Below are 12,059 nucleotides of genomic sequence, written 5' to 3'. Positions count from 1 at the left end.
CCTATCATGCCTGTGTCCTGTAAGGCAGCTTCTCTGTACCTTTATTTCTTCATCTGTAGAATGGGCTGAAAATACTTGCCCTCTTCTGCATGGGGATTGTGTGATAATCAAATGAAATAACAGGCGTAAGACATTTTAAATGTTAAAGAACATTGCAGGTATTGGATAATCATGTCCTCCTCCTATGTGACTCATTAGATGGCCTTGCTTTCAATTCTTAATGTTGTTGGGCCATCCTTAGGTCAAATTATAGTTGTTAGATTTTCCTTGCTTCAGCAATTTTGATTGCCATAGACTGACTTTTCCTCCTCTGAGTTTCCTAAACCCATTTTCTGTATCTCCCTCCATATCTCCACTTGTCTTATCAAAAAGTCTTGACACTGGCTTTTTCTCTCCTCTGTTATTAAAGTGTCTATTCTATTGCCCTCAGGTTAATAGCATTTACTTTTTTAGGTTCTTATTGATCTTCTGACAACCTTTTTCTTAATTCTTCGGTTTTAAGCAGATACAACCAGCTGTACGTTTTTTTAAATAGCCAAAGTGTAATGTCTACATTGCATTTTTTTTCTTTGGCATTTTCTCCAAGAGCTAATACCCTCATGCTGCCTGCCTAACACGTGGCTATTTACAGTACCCCACTATGAGAAAAATAGGCCAGCCCTTTTCAATCTGTTTTATTTTTTTAAAGATTGATTTATTTTCAGAGAGAGATCGTGAAGGAGAGGGGCAGAGGGGGAGAGAGAGACAGTCTTAAGCAGACTCCACCCTGAGCTCAGAGCCTGATGCAGGGCTCAATCTCACTACCCTGAGATCACAACCTTAGTGAAAAGCAAGAGTTTGATGCTTAACTGACTGTGCCCCTAGGCACCACCCAATCTATTTTAAAAATCTATCCATTCTATAACTTATCTCCTAGGATTTTGCCTTTGAGTCATAATAAATGTATGTGTCAATCTCTCACCAACTTACTACTCCTTAGGAACTCGTATGTATGCATTTTAACAGTTTTCTGGAGAAAAAGACTATAATCCAAGGGAATGAAAGTTATATAAACACACAGTCCCTGGTAGTGTTTCAGCTAAGGCATGGTGACCACTTCCCAAGGTTGAGCTGGAAGATTCCTGAGTCTTCCAATTCAGAAAAATCCATGAGTAACTATAAGGATGGGAATTTCAAGCACTTTGGCAAGCCAGTTCCAATCTCTCCCTGTACTTACTTTCTCTGTTTGGGGCTCTGCACTCCCACCTCTACAATACAGACTATTGTTTTAAGGTTTCTTAGCAGTTGCCGGTTGCCTGTCACATCTAAGAACATTTTCTTGGCAGACTACCATTCTGCATGAAAGGGAAGATTGGGATTGGAAAGTGGAGTTGACAGTTTACCACCCAAAGTATATTAATTGTGAGCTTTGTACTTAGGCAATCATAATTTACACAATAAACAAAATCCATTTGGTTGCTAAGCAACACCTTTCCCTCATTCTTGACCTCAATGGAGGTATTTGACCTCTGGACTTAAGAAATCTTAAATTCCACCCTGTTTTCCTAACATGATTTAGTGGCCCAGGCAGGACCAGCTATTATTTCTGCCCTGTACTTACCTCCCTCTGCTCGAATCTCACCTTCCATATCCTCATCTCCAGCATGAATCCAGCAGCCTTTGGCTGTTCTCTCAGCATAACTCAGACTCATAATCTCAGACCAGGTAGTCCGAACTTTTTCTTGTGAGAGTATAATTAATTGAAAGAAAGAGTTTTTTATTGAAGGAAAAAAAAATACCTTTTAGATTATTGTAGTTGTATATTGTAGTTTTATAATCATTCCCAGTTCCTCCTAAGGCTTTTATAATATGTAGCCATTTTGTGGTAGTTTCTAATATATAAATAAATGATAGCATTTTGATTTTTATCTCTAACCTTATATCTTCATTGTAACCATTTAGGTAGATAGCTATTTTCTTGAACAGTCTAGGCTTTTACAGTTCTCCCTGACCCTGGAGCTTAATAACATAATAATCAAAGAAGAGATGGGTGGGAGAGTGTACTAACACCAAGTGACCAACCAAGTGGTAGGAAGGGAGACTGGTTGCTTTAACTATCAGGAAAGGAAAAGAACACATCATGTAAATGAACTTGGAGAAAAGGTAAATGGATTTCCCTTTCCTTCATTGTTTGCCCTCTTTCTCTCTGAATCTACCATGGCTTGTATATTTGCCTCAGCCCCAGTTTTGCTCCTTCAGGGACCCTCTGTCCACTGTGGCACGAAGGGTAAAAGCCACAAGGGCCCATTGTTTGGCTCTGTCACCTTTTCACCGCCCCTTGACTTACACTGTATTTGTGTTTTATTTGCAGCTCTGTGGGTGTCCTCTCTATTGGAAAGCCCCCATGTTTAGGGCTGCCGGGGGAGAGAGAACAGGATTTGTATCAGCACAGTCATTCATTGCCATGTGGAGAAAGTAAGTATATGAGAAAGTAAGTAAGTATATGAGGAAAGTCACTACGGGGCTAGGCAAAGAATTGTCTGGTTTTCACAATGTGCTTTATTAAGGTCACTTAATTTTACTCATTTATTAATTTCCTTTATCCTTTATTTGAACAAGTAAAATTCAGTGATTCACAACTATTTATAACCACACAGAATTTTTTTCCATGGTCTTTATCTTACAAGTCTAATCAGTAAAAGAGATCTTCAAAGATACCTTTCTAGTAACTCTTTGAAAGTTTCTTAGTTTTGCTTGTTAAATTTGGGTCTTAGGATTTATCTTGGTAACAGTGACATAAAAGTAAAGACTCTCCTTTAAGGGGAGCAGACCACCTGTGTCATGTGAGAAATGCAGCTTTCATCCTCATGATCCACATTAAAATATATCTAGTTGATTTATCAAAAGTAACTGAATTCTAGTACATTTTAATCATCACTCTTTGAAACTCCAGTTAAGAAACAAATATATAAATCCTGACAAGGTTCCCCCACTTTTTTTAAATTCCAGTATAATTACCTACAATGTTATATTAGTTTCATGTGTACAATATAGTGATTCAACAATTCTATACATTATTCAGTGCTTACCATAAATATACTTCTTTTTTTTTTTTTTTAAGATTTTTATTTATTCGAGAGAGTGAGAGAGAGCATGAGCAGGGGATGTGGGGGCAAGGGGCAGAGGGAGAGGGAAAAACAGACTTCCAGCTGAGCAGGGAAGGGACTTGGAGCTCCATCCCAGGACCATGGGATTATGACCTGAGCCAAATGTAGCCGCTTTACCACTTAAACAACTGAGCCACCTGGGCAACCCCATAAGTATACTCTTAATCCCCTTTACCTATTTTACCTCTGATGAGTTTTTTGAACTACTTCCTTTCTTTTTTTCTCCCTTTCTTCTTTATAAGTGATTTCTTTTTTTTTTTTTTAATTTATTTGACAGAAATCACAAGTAGGCAGAGAGGCAGGCAGAGAGAGAGGAGGAAGCAGACTCCCCGCTGAGTAGAGAGCCCGACGTGGGGCTCGATCCCAGGACCCTGGGATCATGACCCGAGCAGAAAGGCAGAGGCTTTAACCCACTGAGCCACCCAGGTGCCCCTATAAGTGATTTCTTGATATATTTATACGTTGTAAGAGAATGTCACAGCTTGCCCTCCTACCTCTTTCAACTGACCAGCCTTTTTTACATGTGTTTTCCTCACCTTTTTTGGGCTAACTACCCTTCCTGGTAAGCTGTTGGGAAATGCTCTTCACTGTTATCATCATTGTCATCATCATTATTATTTAAAATCAACATATAACAGTAGAATTCAGCATACTTGCTACCTATAAGCCCATAATAGTGGGATACTTGGGTGGCTCAGTCAGTTCAGTGTTTGTCTTCAGCTCAGGTCATGATCCCATGGTCTGGGATTGAGTCCTGCATTGGGCTCCCTGCTCAGCCTGCTTCTCCTGCCTGCAGCTCCCCCTACTTATGCTCATTCACTCTCTCACTCTCGCTCTCTGGCAAATAAATAAAATCTTTAAAAATAAATACATAATGGGGCGCCTGGGTGGCTCAGTGGGTTAAAGCCTCTGCCTTCGGCTCGGGTCATGATCTCAGGGTCCTGGGATCGAGCCCCACATCGGGCTCTCTGCTTAGCAGGGAGCCTGCTTCCTCCTCTCTCTCTGCCTGTCTCTCTGTCTACTTGTGATCTCTGTCTGTCAAATAAATAAATAAAATCTTTTGAAAAAAAAAATAAATACATAAAAGCCTTTAGTAGTATAATGCTTGAGAACATAGTTGGTGATTAATAAATTCTTATTTTTTAAAATCTATCAGCAAGTTGAGTTCACCAAATTCTTCTTGCATTATATTAGAACTACAGTGATCAGAGTATATAGAACTTTTACCAGTTCATGAACTTATTTTAAGGAAATGCACCAAAGCTAAAAGTTAAAATGCTTCACGTTTTCCAGGTAAATTTTAGTGATTTTGTTACAAGGACTAGTTCTAAGTTCTCTGAATACCTAGAACCGAAAGTACCCTAGGAGAATCATTCCTCTTACACCATCTAGATGATACTTCAAAGTCAGTGCTGTGATCACCATTCCACCTCTCCTATAGCAAATAGAAAACTGCTGGTTAAAATCTAAGAAATGCCTTTTTAAAAATGTGTGTGAATAAGTAGTCATAAAAGTAAGGGAATTCTTTAGAGGCTAGAAATAATGTAAACATTAATTAATAGGAATGAACCAGCAGAAGAACTGGCATTTGCCCTTAGGGTATTTATCACTGGTATTTCTGACAGCCTAGAACCTACAGGAAGAAAATAGAGCCTAGGGCCTGAACAGTAAAGAAGTCAGTTTGGATTCCCTCTCCTTTTCCCACCCATAAAGTCAAGACTTCAGCTGGGTGGTCCAATTATTTATTATTAATTATTACTGTTATTTTAAATTAGCATGTAACAGTAGCAGAATTTGAGAACTTGAAATGTATACATGTTCTAATTTTTATTCCACTAGCTTCTTTAACACCAGTAAGTGTCAGGCCATGAAAAGGCCTTAGCTGGAGTATGAACCAGGGGAAGAAACAATAGAGATACAGCACAGCTCTTGTCAGAGGTGTCTTTAGCCATTGAGATCAGAATTATTGGTCATCTAAAAGGCTTGAAAGCAGCAAGAAGTGAGTTGGAATTCTCAACAATTGTTTAAGAGAAAACTTTGAACAAGCTGGGAGATTGAAAAAAAGAAAGTAGTCTTGTTCTATAAGGGATTAAACCCAAAAAGAAGACTGTAACTACTTATATTTTAAGTTATTTTGAATATTCTAGGACCCTACATTTGAGAGCCTGAGGCTGACTATAGCAAAGGAAAACTGTTAATCAACTTGATGTACCTGCAGCTAAAAGGCATAATATTAGAATAACAGCCTGGGGAGGGGTGTGTCTTTAGTCCGTAAGTCACTGACTTAGGGTGGACATTTGCTTTGCTGGGCAGAGCAGCAGCAGCCACCACAACAGCTGTGTTCTTTTATTGAGATGGATCATCTTAATTTTATCTCTCGAGAAAAGATATTTATGCAAAAGGCAAAAGAGGAAAAACATGAAGCACAAGTCTTCATTTTAGGTAACTACAGGAAACTGCTTATGAAGTCATATAGCATGGGCAACTGTCCCTGTCTTTTTTCTCATTTGGAAAAAACTTCTATGAATAGTTAAGTGTGTATGTATCTATATTGAAGCTTTAGCTTACGGCCCCATACTAAAATGGTTGGAGCGCCCTCTCGTGGGAGCTCCTTTCTATGCTCTTAAGATGTCTTTTTTAGTTTAGTTTAATTTTTATTTCAATTCCAGTTAGTTAACAAACTCTGTAATATTAGTTTCAGGTATACAATATAGTGATCCAACACTTCCATATGACGGCCTGTGCTCATCACAACACGTGTACTCCTTAATCCCCATCACCCATTTCACCCATCCTCCACCCACCTCCCCACTGGTAACCTTAAGTTTGTTCTCTATAATTAAGAGTCTGTTTCTTGGGGCGCCTGGGTGGCTCAGTGGGTTAAGCACCTGCCTTCGGCTCAGGTCATGATCTCAGAGTCCTGGGATCGAGCCCCGCATCGGGCTCTCTGCTCAGCGGGGAGCCTGCTTCCTCCTCTCTCTCTGCCTGCCTCTCTGCCTGCTTGTGATCTCTCTGTCAAATAAATAAAAATAAAATCTTTAAAAAAAAAAAGAGTCTGTTTCTTGGTTTTTAAAATGCCTTTCAAAAGCAAGGTGCTTTATGGGACGCCTGGGTGGCTCAATTGGTTAAGTGTCTGCCTTCCGCTTAGGTCATGATCTCAGGGTCCTGGGATGAAGTCCCACATTGGACTCCCTATTCAGCAGGGAGCCTGCTTTTCCCTCTCCCTGTGTCTGCTGCTCCCCCTGCTTGTACTCTCTCTCTCTCTCTGTGTCAAATAAGTAAATGAAATCTTCAAAAAATAATAAATTAAAAAAATAAAATAAGAGTAAGGGTGCTTTAAAGTAGACCCTAGTATGGCTATTTGGGAAGACTAAGCAACTCATAGACATGATGGTTTGAGTTATCATATTGACCTTGAAGAAGATAGTGTTTATTTTTGCAATTTTTTCTTTTTTTTTTTTTTTAAAGATCTTTTATTTATTTATTTGACAGAGAGAGATCACAAGCAGGCAGAGAGGCAGGCAGAGAGAGAGGAGGAAGCAGGCTCCCCGCTGAGCAGAGAGCCCGACGCGGGGCTCGATCCCAGGACCCCGAGATCATGACCTGAGCCGAAGGCAGCGGCTTAACCCACTGAGCCACCCAGGCGCCCCTTTGCAATTTTTTAATAAATTTTAACCTTTGCATAAAATTACTTGGGCACAAGTATAGTACATTAAATTTTTTTTTAATTTTTTTTTTCAGCATAACAGTATTCATTATTTTTGCACCACACCCAGTGCTCCATGCAATCCGTGCCCTCTACAATACCCACCACCTGGTGCCCCCAACCTCCCACCCCTCACCCCTACATTAAATTTTCATATACAAAAAATAACTGGCAGATAAACACAGAACTAAATATATTGGTATATACATACACAAGCTGACTTGCTCCAATAATAGGTTCTATATAATCTTGAAAAGTAAAGTCAAAGGTAAAAGTCACCAAATAATAAGAAATAATTTCCCTGCTATCCCAGTGCTCATGGGTTGGAGGCTCCCTAGCCCTCTCCCTAATTGTCTGAAGACAAACCTCTTAGGCTCTTGTTCCCCTGCCCCTGCTCTCCCTCATTCCCCTGCCCCATTGCCTATTTCCTGTCCATACTCTGACATCTATTTTCTTTCAGTCTGGACATTTTTGGGGGGGTAAGACATAGGTCCACAGCCTTTTTGAGTTCCTAGATTACCAGCTTTGTGGCAGAACTCCTCTCAAACAGTAATATTTTCCAGCTTCTTTATGCTTTATTTTCTCTTTTATTTTAATGTTAGCATTTCATTTGCCTATTGACAAAACAATATTTTGTTTTAAGAGCTCTGGAAGAAAACAGTTTATAATAGCTATGTTTACCTTCTTCAGCTTTCACAACTTTTATTTTTCTCCTTTTCTCTTCCATATAGAGTTCACCAGCCACTATCATTGGCTGAAAATCGTAATTCACCTTTTCTTTCTTTCTTATGCTTCTGATAGGAAAGAGCTATTCTTGATTTGCCTTTTTCTTCTGAGTATCTCTCATCTGTGCCATCCTTTCTTTATAAAAGTGCTCCTTTCCAAAAATCTCCCCCACTGTTTTATTCTGATCATTTTCCAGCACTTATTACATACTAATCTTTTTTTGAAATGTATATATATTTAATTCTAGGGGCCTTGAGTGTGTTAAAGAATGATAAGGAAAATTAATACACAAATTATACTATAGCTTTAATAATCACAAATGAAGTCAGTTTAAGTATATATCTGTTAAATCACAAACATTTTTTGAGAATCCTCTGTATGAAAGCCACTGTGCTGGGTGCTAAGGAAGAAAAGACCTATTTATAACTGTGTCTGCCCTTTAGGTGCCAGAAAAACAAAAGAAAACTAACAGTACAGTGGTATAAATAATACACATAAATTAAACAGTACAAAGATCAGTAAAGAATTTAGTTCTGAGAGAAGGCTTTTTGAAGAGGTGGATTTATTAGGGGGACGGTGGTATTCTAAGAGAGCAGAATCGCATGAGAAATAGCAGAGAGGCAAGAATGTACATGACTTACTTAGAGAAGAGTAGATCAGGCCAGCTGCCTGGAGTGGAAGTTTCCTTTTGCAAAATAGTAAGATGGGTAGATGGGCAGGCTCCCACCTAATTACAGAGGGCCTCAAATGCTCAACTTAGGCATTTAGGCTTACTCATATAAGCGGTAGAGAGCTAGTGAACATTTTTGAAAAGGGAAATTGTATAATCAAAAGATGTTTTGTAATGAATTGTCTATGTTTTAAGGTTGGATGAATACTGAACTCTATTTTGACCCTTTTCCCTTCTGTCAGTGTCAGCATGAAGTAGTATGATCCCAGACTTTAAGGTACACTAGAAATAGAAAAGAGCGAATGGTTCAATAAAACATTTTGAGGAAATATTCCTAAGGACTCGTATATTCCAATCTTGTATTCCAAGCACTTAGAGCTCCAAGCTAGAAACCTGGGAGTCGTCATGGACTTTTGCCTTCCTTTTACTCCTCCACACCCATCAATTACCATGTCCTCTCCATTTCAACCAGATTTGCCCCCTTTCTCTTCATCTCCCACTGCCACTACCTTTGCTCAGGTTGGTTGGATTCTTGCTTGATATTTCTGAAAAACACATTTGGTCTTGTCACTGTCCAAGTTAAAATTTTCCTGTGAGTAGGCTAAAGTCCAGGCTCCCTGACCTAACTTAAAAGGACCTCCAGTATCCAATCCTACATGCTCACGTCCCCTTCTCTTACCATCCCCACATTTGTAAGTACCAAAATATTCCATGCACTCTCACACATTTGTCCATGCAACCCTCTTGACCCACAGCACCCTTCTTTCCTGCTTCCCCTTTTTGGGAATCTCACTGACCTCCTGTGGCCTTCAGTGACACCCATGTCGTGGTGTCATGGCTGTCACATAGTAGTATCATCTTATTAGTGTAGCACTCTCGCTAGACTGTAAGCTCCAGACATAGTATGTGGCACACAATTAGCATCCAATATGTGAGTAAAGAAGAAGATCAAGAAAATGTGGAGACTCGGGGCGCCTGGGTGGTTCAGTGGGTTAAGCCGCTGCCTTCGGCTCAGGTCATGATCTCAGGGTCCTGGGATCGAGCCCCACATGGGGCTCTCTGCTCAGCAGGGAGCCTGCTTCCTCCTCTCTCTCTCTGCCTGCCTCTCTGCCTGCTTGTGATCTCTCCCTGTCAAATAAATATATAAAATCTTTAAAAAAAAAAAAAAGAAAGAAAAAAGAAAATGTGGAGACTAATGGGATGTGGAGAAAATAAGGAAGAGAAATAGGTTTAAAATGACTCAAAATTTCAAACCCAGATAACTCAGGATGGTACCACCTTTAACAAAAATCCATGTCCATGAAAAGGACTGACTTTGAAAGGAAGATTTTAAATTTGGTTTCGACCATAAGAGACTCTTAATCTCACAAAACAAACTGAGGGTTGCCGGGGTGGGGGGGTAGGAAGAGGGTGGTGGGTTATGGACATTGGGGAGGTATGTACTATGGTGAGCGCTGTGAAGTGTGTAAACCTGGCAATTCATAGACCCGTACCCCTGGGGATAAAAATACATTATATGTTTATAAAAAATTAAAAAAATATTTTAAAAAATTTTGGTTTCAATATTTGGACTTTGCTACACTTGATGTTAGCCAAAAGTCCAAGAAGCAATTGCTATTTTGACTTTATCAGAGTATCGTTACTAAGTGGAAATGTCCAGTAATTAGCTGGACATGAGGAATTCTTAAAGCTTAAAGACTTAAAAGGGCATTCATTCTTTTTTTTCAGCCTGGTCCTTCAAAATCTAACTTCAGAAGCCCCCTATCTGCTTGGCCCTGAATATGTCTGCCAACCTGGGCAAACAGACATTTTTGCTTTATGTGGTTCATAGTAGTCCAGCTGATGGATTCTCTCCTGGCTAGCTGGTGGGTAGCTCTGGAGTTCTGGGTCTGGATGTCCTGTGCCAAACCTGAATAGGCATTCTCCCTCAAGGGTATTTTTACCTGAGTTCAGTTGACTCTGTGGTGTCAGCCCCAGAAGCATTTTACAAAAATAATAAGCCATTTTGTTGAGCTTTTACGGAGGTGTCCCTTTGACAAAATTAAGAGCATGGAAAAATTCCCTTTTTAAAAAATCATTGAAAAGAGAGAACCTGATTCTGGATCTAAATGGCCTTCGGTTGAGGCTGAAATTATCAACTGTTGATATTGTAGACATTTTTCACAGTAGCCACCTTCCTAAGCAATTGTCTCTTTTATAGGTTGCTGAATGACCATCATGATGATGCCTCCAAGTTTATCTGTCTTCTAGCAAAGCCCAGCTCCAACTGTCTAGAACAGGAGGATTTTATCCCTTTACTTCAGGTAATTTTCATTTCCTTCTAAAAATAGGTTTTATTTTTAGAGTTTCAGAGGTTTTTAAAATTTTTTCCACTGTAAGATACATCAACTGAGATATACAAATCTAGGGTCAGATTTCTAGCATAGTCGTTTTCAAGGTCGTTTTAGGAACAAAATCATTTTGTTTAATGAAAATTAACACAGAAATCATAGTTTTAAACTGATAAAACAGGGCTAGTCCCACTGAAGCAGAGGAGGGGGCACTATTCAGTCTCCCCCTTACCCAGCTACTGCAAACACTGAAACACCTTCTGAAACCAGAAGTTTGGTCTACTTGGCCCAGATGACCTATCTCCAACAGGAAGAGCGCACTTGAGGAGTATTTATATCTAGGCCTTCCAGTACGAATCAGTTACATGCCAGTATCGGATCTGTTTTTGCTGTAGCATTCTTCATAGCCTGATATGTTACTTGTTAATATTCTTAATTTCATGTCTAAATATTTGGTTTTCCTAAGCAGATCACAGATTCCTTGAAGCTAAGGCTTGCCTTTCATGTCTGTTGAATGCTCATCATTGTTTTAGCTGTTCTAGTAAATCCTTGTTGACTTGTTAGTGAGGATGCCTAAAGAGAGACAGAGAAATACATTGATAATAGTTTTATGGTTTAGGTTTTGTTTTAATTGTATTCAAGGCTACCATCATTTTTTTGGTAATTTTCTTGTTGAAATATAACATGCACACAAAAAAACACAAATCATAAGTGTACCAGCAATCAGTGAATTTTCACAATGTGAGCACATCTGTGTAACTAGCACCCAGATGAAGAAACAAACCTTACCGGTACCCCCAAAGCTCTTCATGTTCCTCCCAGTCACTGCCATCCAGTGGTTACCACTATTCTATGTCTAATAAATATGACATGGATTTTTAATTATAATAACAAATTCCATGTTTATGATTTATTTTACATTCATGGTCTTCAAGTTTGTCTTAACTTGCATGATGGCCCTGATTATTTTTAGATTCATATGCTACATATTATTGTTCCCCTTTAAAAAGTACTCATGAGAATGAGGACACTTAGTAGTCTTTTACATTTAATTAGGATCATTATACATAATAATACCCAACATTACCTGTTGCTACTTATGTTTTGTCAAATCACAAATATTCAGCATTTGAACTGTATTTCTAAAACACTATTTTTGTTGTAAGCTGCGTGATTTTTTTTATTTTTTTTTCACTTTAATTCCATATAGTTAACATACAGTGTTATATTAGTTTCAGGTGTACAATATACTGATTCAGCAATTGTATACTCAGTGCTCATCACAGTAAGTGTATACTTAAGTCTCTTTATCTGTTTCACCTCTCCCTGACCTACCTCCTCTCTGGCAGTTTATTCTCTGTAGTTGTCTCTTTTATTTGTCTCTTTTTTTGTTGTTGTTCATTTGTTTTGTTTCTTAAATTCCACATATGAGGAGCACCTGGATGGGACAGTTGGTTAAGTGTCCAACTCTTAGTTCAGCT

The 12,059-nt window shown here is 38.9% G+C and overlaps 1 protein-coding gene across 6 annotated transcripts in view; it reads left to right on the top strand.

The window, feature by feature from the left end:
- Positions 1-12,059, top strand: part of PPP2R3A (protein phosphatase 2 regulatory subunit B''alpha) — a 210,849-nt gene that overhangs the window by 96,442 nt on the left and 102,348 nt on the right. For all 6 annotated transcript variants that reach the window (XM_047736286.1, XM_047736302.1, XM_047736293.1 and 3 more), the window contains 2 exons: positions 2,351-2,454; positions 10,449-10,551. In XM_047736286.1, coding sequence (XP_047592242.1) covers positions 2,351-2,454; positions 10,449-10,551 — 207 coding nt within the window. The remainder of the gene's footprint in view (positions 1-2,350; positions 2,455-10,448; positions 10,552-12,059) is intronic.

The sequence above is a fragment of the Lutra lutra genome, chromosome 1 (genome assembly GCF_902655055.1).
Source record: "Lutra lutra chromosome 1, mLutLut1.2, whole genome shotgun sequence".
In the NCBI taxonomy this organism is placed as follows: Eukaryota; Metazoa; Chordata; class Mammalia; order Carnivora; family Mustelidae; genus Lutra; species Lutra lutra.
Note: the sequence above shows the minus strand (reverse complement) of the source record. Positions and strands in the feature narration are given on the sequence as shown.